This window comes from Scardinius erythrophthalmus (genome assembly GCF_964197995.2).
Source record: "Scardinius erythrophthalmus genome assembly, chromosome: 10".
In the NCBI taxonomy this organism is placed as follows: domain Eukaryota; kingdom Metazoa; phylum Chordata; class Actinopteri; order Cypriniformes; family Leuciscidae; genus Scardinius; species Scardinius erythrophthalmus.
The window spans coordinates 6,672,223-6,699,720 of record NC_138230.1 but is presented as its reverse complement, the minus strand read 5'-3'; the positions used below and the strand labels follow the sequence as shown (position 1 = coordinate 6,699,720).

Sequence of the window (27,498 nt, the reverse complement as noted above, 5' to 3'; positions counted from 1 at the left end):
ACGCCTGTCATAATTTTAATATATATATATATATATATATAGGAAAAGCCTTTTTATATAATTTTATTTGTAAACAATATACCAATTGGTACAAAAAAACTTTTATTTTTATTTGACTATCACTATCAGCCTACAACTGAAAAACATGAAGAACAAGGAACTTTTGACTGAGAAATAAGTATGAAAATCTTCAGCAAATCCAGTACAGAGTTCAGAGACAGTGTAAAGTGAGTTGAAGTCTGAGTTGAGCCTCTTCCCATCAGTGACAGTGTGAGATCAGCCATCAGATGCAGATTTCCATTGATTTTTGCATATTTAAACTGCACTATAAAATCTGAGTTATGAATTACATGTAAAACCTTTCATACCTTTATCACAAAGAGGAAATCCATTCAAAGTCATGAGAAAAAAGTCCAAAAGTCCTGATAATTATTGCATCTTTGATTCATATTCCAAACTAAATGAACAAACTCATAAAGAATCATTAAAAGAGAAATAAAATATAAAATCAGAACACTTTCAAAAATCACTTTTACAAAATAATTAATACACTTGCATATTTGTCATGCATACATGAAACAGGTCAGTTTTCACAATGAACAGATTTATGCTGATTCTAAGCTATTTGAATAAATGCATTTTGAAAATATGTAATAAACTACGGCATGAGTGCAGAAATCTGACCCGTTTCATTAATGAATGACTGACAAATACGCTTCACATTAAGTTTATCCGTTTATGTTAAGATGGTGTAATCCAAAAATACAAGTCAAATACATAAATCTTAAATTTAGGCTGAAATATTTTGTGCAAGTAATTTTCCGCTCCGCAACAGTCAGTGTAAATGTCTGATATGAGGAGAACATGAGCTCTTTGGTTCAACACTTCAGCTAAAAGTGTCACATTGCTGTTCTGTCATATAAAAACAGTCTGTTCCCTTTCATATCAAACACATATCTAAGTATGAACCAGTGAGATGAAGATGATAACCAGTGCAGCTGATCCGGTTCAGTTCAGTCTAGTCCTGTTCGCTTTTGTTTCCGGTTTAATCTTCTGCCTTTCTTCAGGACGAGCTTGTTCTTGATGAATCCGCGTCTCCTCCTGGTCGCCTGCACAGATCGACAGCATTAAAACAACATCACAGGCTTCCTACACGGTTTCCATTTCAAAATTCCATATTTTTCCAGACTCAAATTTCATTCGTCGTCAATAATTAGACCATATTTAACATAAATGGTTCAGCATTAATTCCAGCTTTATATCCGGTATCTAGTACTGTCATCCGTAAATATTATTTTCTCAGGGGTTTTTTTGGTTGATTTTCTTGAAGTGACAACAAACAAAATGAAATTAAAAATAATAAAAATAATACAGACTTTTGCATGCACACGAGAAACTTTTTCATGCCCTTGAGAAACTATTCACATGCACATGGGATTTTTTTGCGTGCTTACGCATTACAATTTCTAGTTTTATATATAGACTATAACATATTTCCTTTGTGCTTCACTGCCCTCTTACTATGAAGAAAGCGAGAGTGTGGATGCACATGAATTAATAGAGATCTACACTTGTAATACGGTGCTAAGAATATCACGAGAAGTAACCCAAAACGCTTATAACTAGAATTTCTGTCAGGACCACTACCATCAAATACGATTGACAATTAGCATACAGTTTGGATTGGCGGTCTGGTTCCGTTCTGGGCGAGAACTCCCAGCGCATCCATACAGTCTAGCATTGATAAGAGCAGGGAGAGCAGCAATAACCCGCCTTGGGGTAAACAGAACAGAACCAACATGAATGTTTGCAAATATATTTAATTCAAGATTTTAAAGTACAACATTATTCGAGAATTTATTCGGATTCAAGGGGGATCAGAATGCCAAATCCTGACTGGGCGAGAGGAGGAGCTGGGGATGGAGGAGGGTAATTCGCTCCTGAGAAACGCGATAGCTGCTGATAATACTGAAGGAGCTTATATATGTATAAGGTGATCGGTGTCATATTCCTATAGGTAGATGTGGATCAGCTGAGAGTCACTGATGTGAGCTTGACTAACGTGACCTGCCAGAACTGACGCTACGCTTGATTTCTGCATAATGACAAAGTGCTCCTTGAATGTATTCGGTCGTGTTTGAAAACACACTTCATGTATGATACATTTATTTCCATTAAATTCTTAAATTTCTTCTTTTTTTTTCTCTTTTTAATGTCTTGTCGATATATTTAGCGGTATTGTCTTTACTGTTTGGTGTGTTGTTTTTGGGTTGTGTGTGTAATATGTGTTAAATTGTGAAAAAAAAAAAAATCTTAATTTTCTATTATAGAAAACGAAATAGTCTGGAAATGCAAATATTTTTCGATACGGTCTCGTACCTTCCTGGAGGATGGTGTGTGTTTGTGTGTGTGTGTGTTGCGCTCCAGCCGGTTCTGGGGATCTTTGACTCTGTAAATGCGAACGAGCCAGTGTTCGGAGCTGAACGCTTCCTCCAGCCGCTCCAGCCGGACGTCCTTGTTCCCGATCTCGGCGTTACGCGTTCGGTCGAACCCTGGAGGAGTTCTGAAGTCCAGCTGAACAGAGAGAAGCACGTTTGACAGGTCAGAGGTCACACGAGCAGCGTCACACAGTTCAGAATCAGGTCAGAGGTCACATGAGCAGCGTCACACAGCTCAGGTCATGTGAGCAGAATCAAACCTGCACTTCTCCGAAGCGATAGTAGGACATCTTATACAGCAGAGAGTGGAGCAGCGCTGGAGACGCGGATCTATCCACCCTGAACTCTCCCTGCGGCGAGAGGAAGTCCCTCTCCTGAACACACAGACACACACACCTCATTCAGAGACACACACTTCCTGTTCATATAACATCTCGTGTCTGATCAAGAGCTTTGAAATGAAGTGGATCTTTACATGTAAATGTGAAATTAACCAGCTGTAAGTGTGATATTAGAATTATTTATATTCTGTTAAAGTATTTATTAATATTTAAAATGAGCTTTTATTGTAATATTTTAGTTTTAGTAATTTTGCTACGTGCTTTTTTAATATTTATTACTATTTTGTATTTTTAATATTTTATTTAGCTTTATTTTTATTTGAGTTATTTGACAAGGCAACATAAAACAATTTGATTTAGTTTAAGTGTTTCATCTAATATTTATATATTTATTTAACAGAAACTACTTTTAATAGTTTTAATTGTAGTAATTGTGCTTTTGTCATTTGTATTAGTTTTTTATTTTCAAATATTTCTATTTTGTTTTAATTTTTTTAATTTCAGTTTTACTTGTAGTCATTTTAGTACTTGAACTTGAAAAACTTCAAAGTTAAACTTTGTGTGTGGAAGTGATAAAATGACACAAAAAAAAAAAAAAAAAAAAAAAAAAAAAAAATTAAAACTTAGAAATTAAGCTGGGATGAAATATAAATATTAGATAAAACTTAAAAAAAAAAACTCAAAATGCAAAAAAGAAAAGTTGCCGTGGCAGTTAGCTGAAATAAAATAAATTAAAGCTAAATAGAAATATATATATATATATATATAAACTAACAAAAATAACAGCAAATTAATAAACAATAACAAAATAACTAAAACTATAAAAATATCAGATGAAAATAACAAATGTTGCCTTGGGAAGGACCTGAAATAAAACGAGTTGTTGTTGATGTAAACAGCTGATCTGTAGCGCTGTCTCACCCGCACGTCTCCGGGATGTTCTCCCTCTGCGATCCTCACCATCCACAGGAACTTGTTGATGTCGTCGCCCGCGTATCCGATCACGCCGCCGAAGACGATCAGCACGTAGTCCACGCCCAGCAGCCTCATGATGTCATACGCTGCGCTCTCATTGGACGCCATGGCTTTCCCCACCTGAGAGCCAATCAGAGAGAGGGAATCAGACTCCCAGTGTTCGGCGTCTCTTCCTGTGGAAAAACTAAATAACAACTAATAAAATGAAATAAAAGCTGATTATAAAATGAGATGTGAATATGATATGATATTATAATCCCGCTGTAATCACCAGGGCGATGTGGCTGCTGTTCCAGGTGTTGTTGTCCACTAGTGTGGTTCTGTTGGCCATGCCTGCGATCTGATACCCATAATCCCACCAGCTCATGATGCGTGTGTGTGGGCAGGTGTTAAGACGCAGCCAAGAGTACGCCTCTCTGAAATCATCCAGGATGTTACGCGAGCTGAAGGAAACACACAGGTGTGTGTGAGAGAGAGAGTATGTGTGTGTGTGTGTGTGTGAGAGTGTGTGAGAGAGAGAGTATGTGTGTGTGTGTGTGTGTGTGTGTGTGTGTGTGTGTGTGTGTGTGTGTGTGTGTGATTTATGAGGACATAAATTTGTATAATGACATGGGTATTACACTGGTATTACAACGTGAACGTGATTTTTGAGGACATTTCCTGAGTCATTTCAAATCCTATTTTGGATTAATAATTCCTAATAATTCATATTTCAAATGGCTTTAAAATACTAAACATTGTTTTATTAAAAATGTAAAAATGCATGAAGTTTTGTGTGATGGGTAGGTTTAGGGGGCGGGTTAGTGTGTGTGTGTGTGTGTGTGTGTGTGTGTGTGTGTGTGTGTGATGGGTAGGTTTAGTTGGGTTAGTGTAATAAGGGAATAGAATATACAGTTTGTACAGTATAAAAACCATTACGACTATGGAATGTCCTCACAAGTATAGCACATCAAACTTGTGTGTGTGAGAGAGTGTGTGAGTGTGTGTGTGTACGCATGCATGTGTGTGAGTGTGTGTGTGTGTGTGTGTGTGTGTGTGTGTGTGTGTGAGTGTGTGTGCGCATGCATGTGTGTGAGTGTGTGTGTGTGTGTGTGTGTGTGTGTGTGTGTGTACCCGTCGTGGTTGTATGACGCCAGTACGACACTGGGACTGGAGTAGGCGTTACTGGTGACCCAGGTGCAGTGGACAGTGAACATCAGCAGGAGCAGAAGCAGCAGGACACTCACCAGACTCTTGATGTTTGAGCCCAAACCCTCTTCACACACCACCACGTGCTTCCGCACCTTACCAACCTGAACACACACACACACACACACACACACACACACACACACACACTGATCACCAGCAGGGGGCGGCACACATCACTTTCACACAGAACATCTCTTGGATTCTTGGAAAAGAAAGTAAATTTCTTTTATTAAATCCCGACAAGACAGAGGTAATACTTATCGGTTCAAAAAACCGCCCACAAAACCTCTCACAATACAACTTTAACATAGTAGGATGTCCTGTTACTTTATCCTCTACAGTAAAAGACCTGGGTGTTATACTAGACTGCAACCTGTCTTTTGAAAATCATATTTCGTATGTTACAAAAACTGCCTTTTTCCACCTTAGAAACATTGCTAAGCTACGTAACATGCAATCAGTTTCTGATGCAGAAAAGTTAGTTCATGCGTTCATGACCTCGAGACTAGATTACTGTAATGCTTTATTAGCTGGTTGTCCTGCATCCTCAATAAACAAGCTACAGTTAGTCCAAAATGCCGCCGCTAGAGTTCTTACTAGATCAAGAAAATATGATCATATAACACCAATTTTATCATCACTACATTGGTTACCTATAAAGTTCTGTATTATTTACAAGGTATTGCTACTGACTTATAAAGCTTAGCTCCAGTCTATTTAACCGATCTTCTATCGCCCTATAATCCATCGCGCTCTTTAAGATCACTAAATTCGAGGCTTTTGGTCATACCTAGGATATCCAGATCAACCAAAGGAGGGAGAGCATTTTCACATTTAGCTTCAAAACTCTGGAATAGTCCACCTGATACTGTTCGTTGCTCAGACTCACAAAAGAAGATATTTTGAAAAATGTCTGTAACCAAACAGTTGATGGACCCCATAGACTTCCATAGTATTTTTTTTTCCTGCTATGGAAGTCTATGGGGTCCATCAACTGTTTGGTTACAGACATTTTTCAAAATATCTTATTTTGTGTTCAGCAGAAAAAAGAAACTCTTATAATATAAAATATAAACAATTATATTTATTATATTTGATTATATATTTATATAATTTTATATAAAAAATAATTAATATATTTATTAATAATTTATAAATAAATTGTTACATTTTGAAATAATCTATATATTTATATAACCTTTCCCACTTCTGAAATGTATAATATAAAAATAAAACTTTTATTTAATATTTATTATATGTTTTATTTTATATCTAATAAAAAAATAAATTTATTTATATTATAAACAAGTATTTATAAATAAATGTATACACCTTAAAATAACAATTTATATATTTATTTAACTTTCTCCACCTCTGAAATATATATTATAAAAATATTTGTTATATTTTAATTCATACATTTTATACAAAAAAATTATACATTTATTAATTATTTTTTAGCTAGTTTATGGTTTATTGTAGTGTGATGGAGGTCAGCAGCACCTTCTCATACACACTCCCAGAGTTCCTCCTGTCGTCTTCAGCCGGGGGATCGTCGCTCAGATAGCGCTCAAACACACTGGAGAACGCCACGGCCGACAGCACACACACCACCGGCGTCAGAGTCAGCATGAGGCGAACCATCACACCGGCGAAATACACCGCGCTGACAGCGTACAGAACCACTGGGGGCGACAGAGAGACTCGCGTCAAACTCACCCTAACACACTATCAGTAACAGTGTGTGAGATTAAAATAAGTGTGTGTGTCCCATGTTGAAAGGAGTATGCCATCGCCTAAATGTTATTTTCGAAGTGTGGATCCGTGCTCACTATTAAGGCTAATATTACCCACAATCCATTGCGCTTTGGAGAAGGAACTACAAACACGAGTAAAAACTACAAAGCATGGCAGATATGCGCGACCGACGGTGAGAGGTTCAGTGACTAATCAAAGTTTAACCTGATAAAAAAATACTTATTTAATGTTATCCATGTTATATTTCATCTGCAATAATGTGGACTTTTATAAAGATCCGTTTGGCCATTAACTTTTAAATGCATCATTATGCATTAATATGAGGAGAGTCTCCGCATGAAAGACACGTGACTGCAGATCAACGAGCTTCTGCATTGCTCTCCAATTCAATTCAATTAAAATGTGGAGGATTTTAACGGTGACAAGATGATTGACATGTCAGTTTACTGTGACAGGACCAGACAGAGAGTTAAAGACGCAATTGTATTACGTGATAGTTTGTCCCAAAGCTTGTCTACTCTTCTGCTACACACTCAAAAGTATCTACTTTTTCTTAACAAAAAAAGTACATACTTTTAGGGCGTAGTATAAGTAGGCGAGTTGAGACGCAGCAACGGAGACACTCAGCCCTGGACCTGAAGGAAAGCAGCCGTACCGAACACACGCTCGTCGCTGATGTCTCTGATGCAGAACCAGAGGCCTGCTGGGAAGGTGCACACCAGTACGTGAAGGTCGAAGAAGAAGGAAACCCAGGTGGTGGGCTGATGCTCCGACACCGACGCGATGATGGGAATGTGAACCTTCGCGTAACTGCACACAGAAAAACACCCCGCATTTACCAGAGGAAAAGATGTCCTCAAATCACCTCAAACTTGGAGTGGAAATGAGATTTGGTGTCTGTGAAAAACTGGACATTTTTAGCAGAGATGCCGTACATTTACTAGAGGGTCAGAGTTGATTTTGTCCCAGAAAGCAATTTTGTGTTTAATAGCCATCAATTAGACACAGTCCAGACGTCTAGACTAAAACAAGGCACAATTTGGGCTGTCATTGAAAATTTAATACAAGTCTGAACCACAGCCCAAGAATAGACTAGTTATCAATTAGATAACAAAGAAATGAAATGAGTGAAGAAATGAAACCAAACACCCTGTAACCACTGTTTACTTTGCTTACATGATGGAATATCATACATCTCGCAAGTTATTTTGGTAAAAACGACATGTAACCAAATTCAAGGTTATTTTGGCTGGAAGTGTGTTACTCATAGCCGGACTATATCGGGTCTATAGTTAACCTAGACGCTGAAATGACAGCTAATGCTTGCTGTTGCCCATCCTGAATCAGCCCATAAATAATGAGTTTTTAATAGTAAATGTTGTGAATGTTTACCCCGTGTCCCAGAGTGAATAAAAGCGTCCACTCCACGGAGCGATCCAACCTGGACACACCAAACACACACCATCATCAGCAGACGCTCGTGTCATCACACATCCACACTGTCGGGCGGAGACCTTGTAGGTCCTAAAACACTACTTTTCAGGAATAAGAAAAAAAAGCTGTATTTAAAAATAATAATTAAACACATCATTGACAAAGCTGATATTGTGGGTTAATATATAGTCAGACACTTGCATGTGCCATTATATAATTAATATTTTACCACAGTCAAGCTCAAATGGAGTTTGGAGGTTTATGACCAGTGAATATCAGACTTGTTTTGTCCGTCATTAGAACAGGCATTAAGTGCATCACATTACATTTCATCAACTTACAGGTTATAAAGTGTATTGTAGAGATGTGTGCGCTCAGTTTTCTCTATCATTTGGCCAAAATCTCATGTTATTATAGATGAAGTGCTACGCAAAGGCTATTTAAGACAGTATTGGCTATGACTCGACGACAAATGATAGACTGACACACTCTTCTCAGCTCCTCAAATAGTCTTTATTCTGTAAATATAGTGTTTCTTTACTAAAAAAAATGCCGTACTTATTTAAAGAACCAGTTCTTTATTCACCATTGCAATGCAAACGAGCAGAGACGCTCCAAACTGTGTGTGGCACTTCATTTATGATAGAGGTGGGCAGAGCTATAATGTTTGACTGACAGTTTGAGGAGCCAATGGCATTACAAGGTTTAGACACAAGCTCTTTGCAAAATCCACAGACAGATGTAAAGAGAGATCAATAGTAATGATTTGATATGATTAAATGAAATGATTAAATATGGAGATACGAGGTTTCCGCCCGAGAGCGGCGATATGTAACATTATGGTCTACTGCGGTAAACTGACCGTTGTAGTTGAGGTAAACGACACACACACACAGCAGCGGCGCAGCGGCACAGAGAGCCACAGAAAACACAGTCTGTCTCTCCTGACGCGTCAGTCGCTCTCGCAGGGCCTGCAGGAAAGAGTAGAGCTGCACGAGCACAAACACACCTACACACACACACACACACACACACACACACACACACACACACACACACACACACACACACACACACACACACACACACACACACAGAGAGAGAGAGAGAACTGAGAGATACACATACACAAATCAACACTGAATCAACGTTTGTGTTTCTGACGCTGTAGCCAATGAGAGACTCACCAGCCGCTGCCATGTGTTCACTGGTTCTGATTGGCTGAAACCCAACGAACGGAATCTGCATAGACAGAATCAGACCAATGACGTAGAACGTGCTGTACGCTGAGAGCGAGAGAGAGAGAGAGAGAGAGAGAGAGAGAGAGAGAGAGAGAGAGAGAGAGAGAGAGAGAGAGAGAAAGAGAGAGCGCGCCGACCAATCAGAGTCAAGACAGCAACAGAAGCTTCATCAGTCTCTTCTGGTCAGTAAAACGCTGGAATGATTTTTTTTTTTATCTTTCTGTGAATCTTTGCGAGTCTAGACTGAGACTCACCGATGTAAACTCTCTTACTGAAGCGGCGCATCAACAGCAGCACGAACACGTGAAGAGGAATCAGATTAATGATGAAGACGTAACCGCCCCATGCAGACACCTGAAACACACTCATTTCCCTCAGTCAAAACCAAGCGGGAAGGAAGTCGACCGGAAGTTGAAGTCGACCGGGTGCCGCCATCTTGTAGCAGAACTTCACTTGCGTTAGCAATCCCATTGACTTCCATTCATTTTGGCGTCACTTTGACAGTGAATAACTTTACATCTGAGGCGTTTGAAGACTCCATTTGTCCATTTTTTATTTCTAAAGAAACACGACAATGTATAAAATGCTCCATTACCTTGTAGCTTATGTTATGGCCCCGTAGAAGCAGTTTTTGTAAAAGTAGGCTAACGATTGCGTCATAACCACGCGACTCTCTGTCGCACACTAGAGAGATTACCGTACGGACGGGAGGAGAAGCTCGCGGGCAATCGGGGAGACGTGGAGGCAAAATGACAATATAATTAATCAGAATACTTAGCAAAAGTTTCTCCTGCTCCAAGCTCATGGACAGCTCCTAATCACACTCTCCGTCTCTGCAAGATTCGGAAGGGAATGATTCAGATTTCTCTTGGCACAGCTACTAGAAGACAGACGGGTTGCTCACGTGGTCCGTGTAACGCTTTGCTCGGTTTGAGTCTGCGCGTCAGGAAAGGAAGTGCTAAGAAATCGCTGAAAACGGGCTTCACTTGTCTCAATTGAGTTCCAATGGGGTCGCTGTGTCCATTTCTTTTACTGTCTATGGTCAAAACACTCCGGGCTGCGTTCCAGTCCAAAATTGTCATGCCCTTCACTTGCTAACTTCCCTTCGTCTCGTTCACTCGGATGTACGTCATTGCAAGTGCCCACTACTGGCGGAAACTGCAATGGGCTGAACTGGAACGTCCTAAGCCCTTGATCACTTGGAATCAGCTGTGGAGTTGATTTATTATTTACATTTTTTTCCCTTTAAGAATTTGTTTAATGCAGCATCCAAATGTTTATAGGTGTGTTTGGGTTGTTTTAAATTTAAAAAAAATTATAATTAATATATCATAGAGTTGTTTGTGTGGTGGTGATTAGACGAGATATGCGGTGACGTCACAATCGTGTTGCATTGTGGGACATATAGGTGCCTGAAGTGTACATTTGAAGCAGACTCGCTCCCTCGGTCAAAATCGAGGGAACGAGGGTCTGTCCATATAAACTTCCCTCGTCCACTTCACGAAGTGGAACGCACTTCAAAATGGCGGCAGGGATTCCCCCGAGGGGAAGTGCTTAGGGAAGTTCGCAAGTGCGTGTCTAAAAGTGGACTGGAACGCAGCACCGGTGTTTACTGAATCGATTCAAAACTCTGAATCAATCAGCTTTGAAGATTCAACAGAAAAACTGGTCGAACACCTTCTTAAAATAACAAAGAAATTCAGTCTGCAGTTTGAGAGCGTTTATGATCAGATCATGCTAGAAAAGCGTTCACTGCCCTCGTGAAAAATAAGTACACTTAAGCATACATTTTTAATGGAGTACTTATTATACTTTAAAAATAATATACTTGAGTGCAAACTGAATGTAATGTTTTCAGACACTTACTGAATGTTATTTGCTATTATATGAAAATCTATTGTAGTTTGGATTTATATTAAATGCAATTAGTTGTACTTAAGTGTGCTTTTTTTGACCCACTTAAGTAGGACTTAAGTACAACTTTATATATATTTTCATAATTACATCTATGGTCTTTGAAATATGGTTGAAGTGTACTGCTGAATGCACTGACAAGCATTTATGCAAGCACTTAATATTGAATAACACATTACAGTTAAAGTCCCCCTGTGGTGAAAATCAAGTTTTTTAATGTTGTTTATACGTCTATGTGTGTTTTTAATCTGCTTTAAGACAAACCATGTGTAAATTAATAAGTCGACACCATTGCTGAGTATTTCCTCCTTAAAACTGCAGTGAACCAAAGACAGTCTCAAAAACACGCTTTGAAATCGCTGGTGTTTCTGACGTCACAAACTACCTTGTAACCAATCAGATCAACGTGTGATCGTCAACCAGTGGATCTCTGAGCTGAGTGAGTGAGTGGAGGCGGGGCTCATTTGCATATTCATAGAACCGCAAATACTAAATGAGGCAAGGGTGTCGAGTTACATTCAAGATATTTTAAGGCGGAGAAAACAGAGAAAACGTTTAAATATGTCATTTTGGTGATCAAAGATGAGTTTTAAGGGATAAAATGATTGACTACGGGGGACTTTAAATTATAACCAAGTACTTTACATGAGCTCTTAATGCAGATGTACTTTTAATATGACATTATTACAAAGTGCACTTTTTAAAAGTGTGTTACAAAGCATAATCCTGAAAGTGTGCTCTCTTTAAGTGCTCTTTTATTTCATTGATATTATAATTTTCTTAAATATACCTTTAAGATTTGAAGTACACTACAAGTGCTTACTCAATACAATTAAGTGTACTTCTTTTTCACCAGAGCAGACATGCAGGGTGAATTCAGGAACATTGTTCACACTCAGACACTCACCATGTAGAAATACGAGAGACAACATCCGACGGTCCAGAACACAGATCCAGTTTTGACGGCCTTCACCTGCACACACACACACACACACACACACACACACACACACACACACACACACACACACACACACACACACACACACACACACACACACACACACACACACACACACACACACACACACAGAAAACTCACTTCCAGTTCAGATCAAAGAGTGACAGCGAACTAGGGCTGCCCTCAACTAAAGAATTTTCTGCTCGACTAGTAGTCGTTCATTTAAGCCATTAGTCGACTAATTGTGCGTTTTTATTTTATTAAGCCATAAATCATAATAATGCACCTTTAATTAAAATTAAAATTAAATTAAAACATAAAGCTTGCCACAGCGCACCGGCATGTGTCGTGGAAAAAAAAAACAGAATGAGACTGTCTAAATGTTTTTATAATTTATTGGTAATGTTTTCTGTGTTTTGGGCTGCAGAGATTAAGTCAAAGATTATTGCTATACCTCTAATAATTTTAGATCAGATTCCAGTCGGATACACGCTTCCTCTCAAGAGCAAACCAGATTGTCATAGACTGTTCCCACCCCGCTTCTTTTTGTTTTGTATGACCTCTTGCCCTCGGGAAGACGTGAACAGTTTCTATCCTAAGGCCGTACACATTCTTAATCAACACACATAATATCTCTGCACCCCATATTCCATTTTCATAGTTTTAAATGATTTGCTCATGATGTAATTTTATTATGTACTTGGGCAATATACAGTAGAGTATCAGTGCAATTATATTCATCTGTTGTGTGTGTGTATTTATGTCAGTGTATATGGCATGGTATGGTATGTTACGTAGTTGGAAGGGCATTCACAATTTCATTGTATTTTAAATACAATGACAATAAAGTTTTCTATTGTATATTCTATTCTATACACAAATAATTGGATTTGGTCTGAACAAGGCCTTAGGAGGCCAGCGCTTCCTCTTACCCACAGAAAGAAGGTGAACTGCAGGGCGAATATGGCCACGGCCTCGTTGTCGAAGGATCCGGCCACCGAGCGCGAGATGTATCCGGGAACCACAGCCATGAAGCAGGCGGACAGAAGCCCGGCCGCACGACTCCACAGCTCTCGCGTCAGCAGGAACGTGGACATCACCGTCAGGCCGCTGAACACGGGCGCCAGGAACACACACACGTCCCGGATGTGCACGCTCAGGTGGACGAGGTTCAAGAGGTAGTGAATCAGACCTGCCGTCACCATCAGACCTGGATAGACCTGCAGGAACACACAGAATCCGGTCTGACTCTGGATTCTGACAGAAGAGAATCAGGTTTCAGATGTGAGCGAACTGAATCGCGACTCACCGTTCCTCCAACGATTCGGCCGAGAGGATACCAGGCTCTCTCATCAAACCAGTTCAGGAACTCGTAGAAGCCGTTCGTGCTCAGATGATGAGTCGACCTGTAATTAAACCTGTTCTCACACACACACACACACACACACACACACACACACACACACACACAAACACACACACACACACACACACTATTTTAGGACAGTTAACAGTTATGCTGTGTCAAAGGTGTCACTTCGCTAAGCCACGCCCGAAAACCGCCACAGGCCAATCGTGGCTTAGCAACCGTAACTAGGCGCGGGAGGTCTGGCAAGCTTTCGAGCGAGGGAAACATGCCGAAGCGTTGTGCGTATGGATTGTGCAAATCTGATACCCGGTATCCTAAAAGTTTGGACGGGGTGGTGGATTTTGTTCCCTTCCCGAAACCTTAAACCCAAGGTGAGAAATGCTGGGCGTCATCTTCATTTATATAGCGCTTTTAACAATGTAGATTGTTCCAAAGCAGCTTTACATTGATAATAGGAAATTAAAGTAAAGTGTTTTGGCTTTATAGCAGCTCTAGAATAAAGTTATTGTCCAGCTCGTGGATCAAGCAGTGTGATTAAAGGCAAGACGGAGGCTCACTGACATAACTTAATGTTACTTAAAAATATATTTCAGCATTTTGTTAATCGACGGCCAAACTAGTAACGTTACCCCAATCCGATCGCGACTCTCCCATTAGTTCTAGTAAAAGTAAAAGGTAGTTAGTAAAAGGAGGGAACATCAGGGGGATTGCTGGAGATCTACAAGGAAAAGGTTGGTATGCAAACTTTATCAGTTCATAAAAGTAGTCACTTATGTGACCCACGACGTGTGAGCAATAGCCTGGCGTGCTACAAATATAAGCGGGAGAATGTTATCATTGCAAAGTGGTCAGGCTAATATCTTGTGTTTATTCCACAATACTTATGGATAAGCTGTTTGATTTATAATTATTAGATTATTTTCAAATTTCAGTTACTCTGCTGTGCATGACCAGCTGTTCCTCAATTTGTGTGTTTCCCATTTGAATGGTCAGTGTATGAGGCGGCTGCTGCTTGCGCTGGGACCTAACGTTATAGACTTTAGCTTCAATTTTGATGAAATTATTCTCTAATCGGTTGCATATTATGTCGTGGATATATCCCTCGAATGCATACTGCAGTCCCTTTTGTCTCGCTCTCTCAGATTTTCAGCTGTTCGCCAAAAAAGACTAATTATCTCCTTGGGAATGTCTGACACCGGTGCATACATACTGTAATAGACGTGCCAGGCGCAAAAGCTTGACAGGCATAGCAACAGTAACTAAGGAGGGCGGGGCTTAGCGAAGGGTCAATTAGAACACAAACTGAATTACAGTTTTTACCAACTGCTTACACACAAAATCTTTTCATGTCACACGATTTTTGAAACCTCTCACTCAAAGTGCAAAACTACATGCCAAATCTTCCAAACCATAAGCTATTTCTCAGCCTTTGACTCAGTTTTCAATTGCATAAAACACTTTTTGCAAAACACTACACACAATTCTCTACCTAAAACACAAAGATCTATCAGGAAGTGACTTGCTTTCCTTTTCCAAACACAACCAATCAAAATGCTACACTTATTCACCAGGTCACACAGACCATAGATATCATATAAGGCTAGATGACTTAAGGCGGAGTCACTTCCGGCATCACCGGCGGCCATCTTAGGACAGGGCTCTGTGAATTAAGGTGAGTGAGCAGCACGCACACAAATCCTCTTATCTCGCTGAAATCTGGACGGATTTACAAATGGTTTGGTTTCTTACAAACGTTATTAATGTGGCTATAATTCTGAATGCTTAAACATTTTGAACATAATTATTCATATGTATGCAGTATAATAGCTACATCTCTGACGTTTATAACAACCAAACCGTTTGAAAATCGGTAGAAAATTGAGCAAGTTATGGTTATTTACAGTTTTTCTCGATTGTTTACACACATTTTCTGGTACTTGAGACACAATGACCACAACATGTAACTCATTCACCAACCCCCTGAGCCAATTCTGCTAAACTACAAGCACAATTCCTGCTTTACACTCAGATTGCAGTTCTAAAACACACTTTTTTCAAAACACTACACACAATTCTCTGCTTTTGGCACAATTTTCATGCAGAAAATCTCTTGTTTTCTCAAGGAACACACTGCCATTCAGATATGCACACTGACTCTTCACATGGGCAAACACCCGTCACACAGTTTTACAATTAGCAATCAGAGCTTTAGCATAAAAGGGCAAAAGGTCAGCTCTTCAGTGGAGCAATGGATGCCAACATTGGATTTTTTTTTTTATTACTGTAACTGTATACAGTAAATTCTTCTGTTGTTTTGTATGTAGACCACTGTATGTACAACTTTGTGTTGGTTGGGATGTACACTGTGTACATTGTTTTTGTGGGAAAAATAAAATATAATCGTTACCGTGTATTTGTGTGTTCTGAGTATAAAAACAATATTCTCAAATATTTTGCAACACACTTGTATGTATGTACAGTATGTACTGTCTGTAGTAAGTGTAACACTGAACAAAAAAATGCCTAAGTCATTATGATGAATGGAGACGAAGTGTTTTCCATTCATCATAGTGTTTTACATTGAGCACATCAGTGTTCAACTGGTTCTTATAAATGTCTATTCATGTGATGGTTTGTGTGTGTCATTTGAAAACAAAATACCATTTTGAGAAGAAATAACATTGTTTTGAATGTAAAGTTTAATTTTGCAGGAGAATTGAGGGGTTTTGCCCATTGTGTGTGTGTTTTTGGATTTGTGTGTAGAGTTCTGAGAATATGAGGCATGCTTTCAGAAAATGTGTGTAAACAATCGAGAAAAACTGTAAAAGTACATGCACCATGTTATGAGTGAGCGAGCACCCTGTCGTAAGATGGCCGCCGTGTGCGGATGTCGAGCTCCATTGGCCAGCAGCGCGGACGAGCCATCTAGCCTTTATATGATATCTATGACACAGACACTCTCTTCACATGTGCAAACACTAATTGATTACTGATCACTAACCAATCACTGCTTTACTGTAGTATAGGCCTAATTAGGTCAAAGGTCAGATGATCTGTTTTGAACAATAGATTCCTGGGACCCCCTTCATTCTGACGTGTTTATGGCATTTTGAATGCAGTGTTGCATTTTGAAGGAGATGTGAGGCATTTTGCATTTTGTGTGTGCAGTTTTGAGAATTGTGTGTAGAGTTTTGAAAAAAAGGAGACTTAGTTTTGAAAACGTGTGTAAGCAATTGGTAAAAACTGTAAAAATCAAACTGATATAAATTACAAACACAACTGATCTGAATTAAAAGCTGAACTGAATTTATTAAAAACAATCCAGTAATCTGACATGAAGCTCCTCTAGAGTCTCAGCGTCTCAAACTGTGCTCAGATTTAGTCTGCAATCACTCACACATTTCTCAAATTCTGCTCCATATTCATTTCATATCTCTTACTGTATGACTACTGACTCGTGTGTGTGTGTGTGTGTGTGTGTGTGTGTGTGTGTGTGTGTGTGTGTGTGTGTGTGTGTGTTTAGGAGGCAAAGATGATACTAAACCAACCGTCATGTAAGAAAAATGTCAGACTTCAGTCTGACAATAAAGTATAAAGTAAGTAAAGTAAGTAAGTAACCGGATGACTTCAGAGGCTTCAGATGAGCAGGTTCAAGAGCCGCAGAAGTTTGTTTCAGTCAGATTTCTCTGTGACGTCTCAGATTAAAGAAAGAGAAACACAAGCAGCTTCAGTCAAAGAGATTCATTTTCCTTCAGAAGGAGAGAAGCTCTTCAGAAAGAATCAGTGAAGCACCGGAGGCTTTTTCTGCTGCTAGAGACAAACAAAGATGTTTATCGCTCAAACCCAGAGCCGCTCGCAGAGCTACACACACCAGCGCGAGTTTAAACACTCAAACCTTCAGAGGAAGCTGCTCACAACAACACAACACAACACAACACAACACAACACAACACAACACAACACAACGACACAATACAACACAACTAAGTGTTGATCTAAGTTAAAAACCAAACTTATCTGAAATAAAAAAACTGAACTGATTTTATTAAAACAAGTTCATTGAATCAAAAACAAAACTGATCTGAATTAAAATCAGAACCGAATTTATTAAAAACAATTAAACTGAATTAAAAATCAAACATATATGGATTACAAACACAACTGATCTGAAATAAAAGCAGAACTGGATTTATTAAAACTAGACTACTGATCTGAATTAAAAATCACACTGAAATAGATTAAACAACTGATATGAATTGAAATCAGAACTAAATGTATTACAAAAATGAATCATACTGTCTGAAACTGTCAACAAACACATGCAACAAACCACCGTAAGATAGAAAGAGAGAGAAAGAGGCTTGGAAAGGCCAGAGGCGAACACAAATAAAGAAATAAACAACAGCGGGAGAAGAAGAAAGGCTGAAAACTCAGACTGAATTTCACCTCATTGACTCGATCAACGTGAAATACTGAAACTCCTGCAAAACAACACCAAGTGAAGAGAATCTTAGTGGAACGACTTAAAGTAGTTTTTCACTGGTATATTACACCATAAGCTGAACATTTAAGAGTCAAAATACTGCCAACATCATGTTCATCATGTACACTAACCACAAAACATCCGGCCACACAATAATCACATCCACCTGATCACCAGCTTTCCTTTAGATCCCAATACAGACATGAACATGAAATATTGATTATAGCTGTTAAATTATTTGATTCTGTGAGCAGAAAGAAGAGTGTGAAGAGACTGAATGAAACTAAACATGAATTTCACACAGTTAGGCAAATAGTCAACCAGAGAAAGACAATATTGACCAATCACAATCAAGTATTCTAACAAGTGCTAATGCAGTGGTAATATATTACAATAATTAAAATAATTATGAATAATTAAAATCATTAAGTACTAGAATTCTGGAAGTTTCAATAAAATAAACAAATGTTTACCAATTAAGTGTTTACATTTTTGTGATTAAAGGGTTCTATAAAAATTATATTAATTCTAAAAATTCCCTTGAGTTTCTAAGATCTTATTAATTTCCATGATTTTTAGAAACCAGCTCATATATCCAGGTTTTCCAAGACCATCAGAATCCTTGAGGGAATGAATTATCATAAAAATAATGTCAGCTTTAATATTATAAATGGCTTAATGTTAATGTAATATAGCTTAATGTAGCTTTAACTTATATTAGCTGTTTTAGCACATTTAAATGCTTTTTTCTGTCTTTAAAAATAAATATGTAAGTTTTGATTAAATGAGATTAATTAGATGTGACCCTCTCTTGTCAAATATCAGAGGACACATTTTGTGCCAAGAATAATAAACTGCGCATTGTGTATTCTCAGCGAGTCTGTGGAAGAGTCCCGAGAAACTTCAAAGAGCCTCGGTGACATTACATGATTTACAGTGAACTCTCTTCAAACGCCTGAACACACCGACAAAACACAGCCTGTGAAACATGTGCATCTGAGAAACCCTGAATGACAAACGAGTCAGTGTGTGTGTGTGTGTTGCTGCTTTCAAATAATAGGCTACTTTTTCAAAAGTATTCCCGTCAGAGCTTCTTAAGAAGAAAGAGATGAATTAAATCTCGTCAGACGCCCATGCATGATCAGTTTCTGTGCATTTACAATCATTCATTGGCAGATGCTTTTATACAAAGTGACTTACATTGCATTCAAGAGTCATTATTGTCACTGTACAAAGGTATAGCGAAATTGATGCAGTCCTTACGGTACCATAGCCTGTGCAGACTAACATTTAATTTAAATAATACAATTCAAGTAGAATAGAAACAATACAATAATGACCAATATAAAGTACAATACATCAATAAACAATATGCCATAATCAAGACAACGCAAAGACAATATAAAAAATACTCACAAAACCAGTGCAAGACAACTGTTCTTGTAAAAACAATATATTGCCCATCATGCACATAATGAAGAGAGAGTAAAGTGCAACAGAATGCAACCAAATTTAAATAATATAGTGTAACATATGTACACTGAAATAAACAAAGGGTGTTGTAGGTTATATAGGTTGAGATGTAACATGCCCATCAGACTGGTGCATTTCTGGTTTTCAAGTGTTTTTCAAGGTTTACATCTGACCAGTTCATGCATTCACTGGGATTGAACCCTTGACCTCAGTGTTGTCACTTTAGCAGCATTTCACCATTTCATCTGAGAAAACTGTGGGCAGATACACACACAAACACACATGCAGGCACTGAACTGTCTTTCCTCCTTCATCACTGTGTGTTTTCATGTTCCTGTGGGTCTGATGATCGGGTCCATGTGTGTGTGTTTGACTGACAGTCTGCCAACCAGCAACACACTGCCTAAACACAGTCTGTGTGCCACCAGAGACGAGGATGATGCCATTATATTCCCTTACACACACACACACACACACACACACACACACACACACACACACACACACACACACACACACACACAGACAGAGAGAGAAGCCAGAGCCAGCCGACCGGCTCAGAGGAAGAGACGTAAACGAGTGTTTATGCCAGAGAAAAGACACACTATCATCTCTGCCAAACAGAGACGAACAAACACTCACAGACGACTGGAGCAGTGTTATTAATATATACTATTATAGCTTTTATTCATATTTTTTAGGGATGTGTAACAATATATTGTGTCACAATATATCACAACACAAAAATGCAACAATATATATTGTGAATAGTTCACCCAAAATAAAAATTACTGTGAGAAAAATTCAAGTTTTCAGAGATTTAGTGTCAGTACTGCATTAAACTACTATATAATGTTGAATATAATGTATAATAATGCAATAGGGGAATATGTGTGTGTCCTGATAATGTTAAATCTCTGATGTTACCAGTAAAATGTGTCTTTCTTTATTTTAAATATATCTAGTCAGTGAAAGAGATCAAGCATATTCATCTAAAATAATTCAGTATTTTCATCTTCAGAATCATGAATATTGTTATTCTGGCGTCTCTATTGTCCTGTGCTTTGGGTTTCAGCACAAGTCCAAGCCTGTTCATTCACACACACAATGTAATATCAAACGTAGCATTTTAATCAACAGAACATTTTATCATAGGTCTTGTAGTGTCGCAATAATATCGTATCGTGAGTTCAGTATCGTGATATGTATCGAATCGTGACATGAGGGGATCGTTACACCCCTAAACTTTTTCATTAGCGTTAAAAAACGAATATAATCTGACATGAAGCTCCTCTAGAGTCTCAGCAGCGTCTCAAACTGTGCTCAGATTAGTCTGCAATAAAACTCACACATTTCTCATATTCTGCTCTATATTCATTTCATATTTCTTACTGTATGACGACTATTAACTCGTGTGTGTGTGTGTGTGTGTGTGTGTGTGTGTGTGTGTGTGTGTGTGTGTGTGTGTGTTTTAGGAGGCAAAGATGATCCTAAACCGACCGGATGACTTCAGAAGCTTCAGATGAGCAGGTTCAAGAGCCGCAGAAGTTTGTTTCAGTCAGATTTCTCTGTGACGTCTCAGATTAAAGAAAGAGAAACACGAGCAGCTTCAGTCAAAGAGATTCATTTTCCTTCAGAAGGAGAGAAGCTCTTCAGAAAGAATCAGTCGCTGAAGCACCGGAGGCTTTTTTTGCTTCTAGAGACAAACAAAGCTGTTTATCGCTCAAACCCAGAGCCGCTCGCAGAGCTACACACACCAGCGCGAGTTTAAACACTCAAACCTTCAGAGGAAGCTGCTCACAACAACACAACACAACACAACGACAGAACAACTGATGATTCTAATGGAACTTTGGAATTCTGGAACTGGAATTCAAAATTCTTTCTGGATTCTCACATCACATGCAGAGTTTTAAAGAGACACTGAGACATTCATCATCTTAACACACACACACACACACACACACACACACACACACACACACACACACACACACACACACACACACACACACCTTTAATGGCACATGAGTAATTAATTCAGGAGGGAACTGAGGAACTGAGATTCGAAATACACTTAATGTGTCTTTCAAACCTTGTGAAGATATGATACACACATTCACTGAATACTAGGGAAGGGATGCACTGAAATTTTGGCTAATGAAGGTTTTCAGCCAAAACAGCCATTATCGTTTTTGGGCCGAAATCAGTGAACACACACACATTAATCAGCGCTTCTCCGATGGCACGCTTTGGCTGAGTTCAGCATCTATCAATGAATGAGAAATGAAGCCCATCTCATTTAAAGGGGTGGTTGATTATGACTTCACTTTTCTAACTTTAGTTAGTGTGTAACGTTGCTGTTTGATCAGAATCAACATCTGCAAAGTTACGACGCTCAAAGTTCAAAGCAAAGGGAGAGATTTGCTTTTAAAGAAATTGCTTTTTAACAAATGGCAGGTAGGGACTACACGACATTCCTACTGGGTTAGTGACATCCCAAACCCTAAAATTTACATAAACCCCGCCCCCTGAACACGATTTATAGATTATCAAGACAGAATATGCTAATCAATGACTAGAAGATAGTTAACTCCACATCAGCTACATACATTTAAACATAAACAAAAAACGTTTTTGAAATTTTCAGGACACAAGCTGTTGTAGCTCCGCCCTCTGTGCCGGGAGCAGCAGCTCATTTGCATTTAAAGGGACAGACACAAAAACTGTGCATTTTTGCCCACCCTTAAAAAGTGACAATTTTAACATGCTATATACAAATATCTGTGGGGTAGTTTGAGCTAAATCTTCACACACACACTCTGGGGACATCAATCAATGTTTCGACCAGTCATTATACAGTGTCACTTAACGATACATTTACCTCAAGAAAGCTATTCAATGCCCATAAACACATTAAAATAACTCTAGAGAAGAGCTTTTTGCTAAATATATGCAATGTATTAGATATTCATAATATTTTTATTTAACCTGTTGATGTCTTCATTATTTTATGTATGTCTGAATAAATCTGTCGAGAAAACAAGTTATAACAGTTTATTGTTTATATTTAACCAACAAACTGTAGAGTAGAAACAAAGTTGTTATTAAAAACTGCTTTATGTGCAATTTAAATGTTTACAACTTTTGTGTTAACTTTTTGAGTGTTGATTATTAAATAAGTTCGAATAATTAATTGATTAATTTTCGGTTTTGGTTTTCGGCCCAGATTCTTCATTTCGGTGCATCCCTACTAAATAATTTATAACTCATAAATCACATTTAAAACTCATATGCCCCTGAAATACCTGAAATCTTTTTTGTTGGTATGAAACCAATTAGACTATAATGGAAAAAAGAATATAAATCTTTATCTTCTAATGTCCATGTTTGAAAGAGTATATGGAGTATATATGGAGTTAAGCATTATAATCAGCTTGACTGTCTTATAGCGGTGCACTCTCTGTTCAATCCCAAAAACTGCTGAATAATACAACAAATTCATGAAGCACTCAGCAAAACACTCAGCAAAAAGGAATAATGTAATAAATATTTATAATTTCACCAAATAATATGCACTGGATTATGCAGGGACAGAGTGTGCAGTTTTGAAGGAGAACGACGTCAAGCCAAAACAACAAACAAACAGAGTCAAGCTGAGCTGTCAATCACACAGATCTCACCAGGGTCACATGATCTGAAATATAAAATCACTGCGATGTGCAACGGGCTTTAGACTACAGTGTGTTCTGCCTTTAACTAACCATTTTATGTAGAGATGCACCGATTACAATTTTCTGGGCCGATTCCGATTTCCGATTTTTCATTCAGTTTGACCTGCCGATACCGATTTTAGCCGATTCCGATTTCATTTTTTCTAACCACTTTACAGCACACACAAATATTTATTTTATATCATTTCTATAATAAAACATTTTACAATTTGCATAGTTCACACACATCTAAAGTGCAGTGTTGTGGAAGAACCATTTCCTTTTCACATTCAATATCCAATAATTTTTGTATTTATGTATTTAGCAAACGAAACGTCTGTATGAAAACAGGGAATGGCAATAAAATAATATATAAATAAAAAACAAAAATATAGCCTTGCAGTATTAAGATATTTCTCAAAGCACACACACACACAGGCCCATTGCAATCACTTGTACAAACTGAATAATAAAAAAAGTTTAAATGGGTACATTTTCTATAAATATTAGTCTTTGTTTTCTTTTCTGACATAGCCTACTCCAGTTCTTGTTAAAACACGCAAATTCTGTGCATTTTGGGCACTTTTTTTGTGAAACCCTATAAGGCTATTTTCCATCAAAAGTGTGCTTTCCCTTTAATTGAGCGCGAGCAGTGCAGCAAATAGACTCGGCGCCGAAACACGCGCTTCACTGCTCGCGACGCTCCTGCTTGATGCTCACGCGCTGCTCCTGCTTCCGTTGTGAATGCACTCAATGATTAACATGCACGGCGAAAAAAAATACGCGCTTGCGGTCTGAACGGACGTAATTCACGAGGTTTTCTACATGTGCTCCATGTGCACGTGTGATGCTGATGTTGCGCGATGTTAATCATGCGGCGCCCGAGTGCATTTGACCGGCATAAAATCGGCATTTGTCAGACTGACCGGCCGGTCGCCGGTTACGGCCGATCACGTGAAAATCGGCCAATTCCGGTCACCAGCCGATCAATCGGTGCATCTCTAATTTTATGAGTGTGTCCTAAAGAGCTGCTGGGATTCAGACGTTTCTATAATGTCATAATTAATCTTTAGCTCATTAAATTCACCTGTTCTGTGATGAAACCTCAATTATGAATTTCACTAGAGAAAAGTAAAGCGCTTTCAGGCTTATTCTATCACTGAGGACAAGCATGCAATAAACACTTCAGCAATCATATACAAAAACAAGTGTGTCTTTTACATTGTGACCTGATTTACTTTACTAATCTACGGTTTGGACTGAATCCAGCACTCGGTGGATCACAGCCTGAAACGATGGAGGAAATCCATATGTGTGTGTGTGTGTGTGTGTTATCGAGGAGAACAGACCACAGCGATGTTTCTAACAGAAACTTAATCAATACTGGTTAACTCTCTGTGTGTGTGTGTGTGTGTGTGTGTGTGTGATCGAGCAGCGGGAGGAAAACAAACCACAGGACCACACACTTTCTCCATCCGTCCACATCTCGTTCTGACATCTCATACCCTGAAGTCTCCGTTTTGCAGAGATGGACTGAAAATGAACTCATAAAACTTTCTGCCAGATTCTGGAAGATGAATTCTTCAATCAGTGGAACAAGAAGAAGTGGTGCTGGTCCATCAAGAGTCACTCTCAATATGTCTGTCTATTAAGCCTATAAAAACTTTAGTTATAGTCTTCATGTATTTTACTACACTTCACGTGTGGTTCTTATTAAAGGTGCAGTGTGTAATTATTAGCAGCATCTAGTGGCGATATTGCGAATTGCAACCAACAGAAGTTACGGTGGCCGACAGGAAGTGATGTCGTCGTCTGAGACAGCAGAGAGTAGCCAGTTAAGCAATGAGGTTTATTTACAAAGATAAATTATTAGGCCTAATTATTCAGTGAACGATATGTTATTGCGAATATTATTGTTCATCATTGTGTCAGTGTTTTATTCGCTTGTTTGCACGAAGAACAACATAGTGACGAAACGCATTTGTCCGTCCTCGACTAAAGGGTTCTTGATGGTTTCACACTTAATTCTTCACCTTTATTCTTCATTATTTTGCAGTTAACTTGTGTCTTTTCTTCTCCACCTGTTTTTGTCTGACCCAATGGTCATGCCTTAAGTCATTTCTAGTATTGCATTAGTATTGCATCCTTCTCATGGGCATTTAATAACTTTTAAAGAGTTAAATCTCTTGTTTGGCTTTTTTTATCTGTAAAAGAAAACATGCCTAATAATTATCCACACCTAAATAGCCTATAAGGCGTTTTTCATTTCCAGCCTTCATGAACAATTATATATTACTTATAAATGATAATGTATCTATATAGTCAGCTCACAGATGCTGTCTATGTAGTCAGCTCACAGATGCTGTCTAGGTAGTAATCTCACAGATGCTGTCTATGTAGTCAGCTCACAGATACTGTCTAAGTAGTCAGCTCACAGATGCTGTCTATGTAGTCAGCTCACAGATACTGTCTATGTAGTCAGCTCACAGATGCTGTCAATGTAGTCAGCTCACAGATACTAAGTAGTCAGCTCACAGAAGCTGTCTATGTAGTCAGCTCACAGATGCTGTCTATGTAGTCAGCTCACAGATACTAAGTAGTCAGCTCACAGAAGCTGTCTATGTAGTCAGCTCACAGATGCTGTCTATGTAGTCAGCTCACAGATGCTGTCTATGTAGTCGGCTCACAGATACTGTCTAAGTAGTCAGCTCACAGATGCTGTCTATGTAGTCAGCTCACAGATGCTGTCTATGTAGTCAGCTCACAAATACTGTCTAAGTAGTCAGCTCACAGATGCTGTCTATGTAGTCAGCTCACAGATACTGTCTAAGTAGTCAGCTCACAGATGCTGTCTATGTAGTCAGCTCACAGATGCTGTCTATGTAGTCAGCTCACAGATACTGTCTATGTAGTCAGCTCACAGATACTAAGTAGTCAGCTCACAGAAGCTGTCTATGTAGTCAGCTCACAGATGCTGTCTATGTAGTCAGCTCACAGATACTAAGTAGTCAGCTCACAGAAGCTGTCTATGTAGTCAGCTCACAGAAGCTGTCTATGTAGTCAGCTCACAGATGCTGTCTAGGTAGTCAGCTCACAGATGCTGTCTATGTAATCAGCTCACAGATGCTGTCTATGTAGTCAGCTCACAGACGCTGTCTATGTAGTCAGCTCACAGATGCTGTCTATGTAGTCAGCTCACAGATGCTGTCTATGTAGTCAGCTCACAGATGCTGTCTATGTAGTCAGCTCACAGACGCTGTCTATGTAGTCAGCTCACAGATGCTGTCTATGTAGTCAGCTCACAGATACTAAGTAGTCAGCTCACAGAAGCTGTCAATGTAGTCAGCTCACAGAAGCTGTCTATGTAGTCAGCTCACAGATGCTGTCTATGTAGTCAGCTCACAGATACAACAGCTATAACAGATCAAACGTACTTTCATCGAGAGTTTGAAGAGTGGGTTTGAAGTAAAGAGCGCGCTAATATCTGACAGGACGGAATAAAGTTCCTCACCACGGATCAAACTCATGAATGAGGCTCTCGAAGCGGATCACGGCGAACAGTCTGGAGCTGAATCCACACACACACGCCAGGAGAAGGATGGAGAAAGACAGCAGAGACTGACATCCAGCCGATAATCCGCCTTTTCCTTCTCCTCTACCACCCGCGGTCCTGGAGCGGCTGATCCCGGGCGGAGAGCCGCCGGTACCGGCTGACGATCTGCGATGAAGCTCCGTCATATTCGGGAAGGATGAGTCTGTTTATTCCCTGATATAAACAAATAAACGGTTCGACCGAGGGATCTCACGTCATCGTCAGCCGTCGGTTCTGATGAATCTGATCCGCGTCAGTGATCAATTCCAGAATGCATCGTTCATTTGAAACGGTTCTTTGAAGTGATTCAGTTGAACCGACTCGCGTTTCCCTCAAAAATCTAATTTACCAAGTCCGTTCACTCCTAAATCAGAGCCGCTGAATATACATTAATCTTATTTAACGGCTCTGTCCAAAATAACGTCGAGATCATAATAATTGTTGACACTGTGAAACCATTCTTAATATGGGATTAATCATGTATTGAAGCTTATTGAATCTTTCCATTAATTATTTTTATTTCTAGTAAAACACTCGGAAGTTAATGGAACCCCCTTATCCAGTCTTAATGGAACCCCCTTATCCAGTCTTGGACGCTTTGTCCCCTGATAAAGG

General features: G+C 38.9%; 1 protein-coding gene across 1 annotated transcript; it reads right to left on the bottom strand.

Annotated features, from left to right (window-relative positions):
* Positions 1 to 47: 47 nt before the first annotated feature.
* On the bottom strand, positions 48 to 27,029 carry LOC308696838 (dolichyl-diphosphooligosaccharide--protein glycosyltransferase subunit STT3B-like; the record flags this gene model as incomplete). Its single annotated transcript, XM_081375742.1, has 16 exons — positions 48 to 1,109; positions 2,380 to 2,574; positions 2,699 to 2,812; positions 3,701 to 3,874; positions 4,026 to 4,197; positions 4,868 to 5,046; positions 6,449 to 6,630; positions 7,359 to 7,513; positions 8,096 to 8,144; positions 9,000 to 9,146; positions 9,325 to 9,423; positions 9,633 to 9,732; positions 12,200 to 12,265; positions 13,186 to 13,473; positions 13,563 to 13,671; positions 26,803 to 27,029. 16 exons carry the CDS (start codon positions 27,027 to 27,029, stop codon positions 1,014 to 1,016), a joined length of 2,352 nt encoding a protein of 783 aa, XP_081231868.1. The 3' UTR covers positions 48 to 1,013.
* Between the last annotated feature and the right edge of the window lie 469 nt (positions 27,030 to 27,498).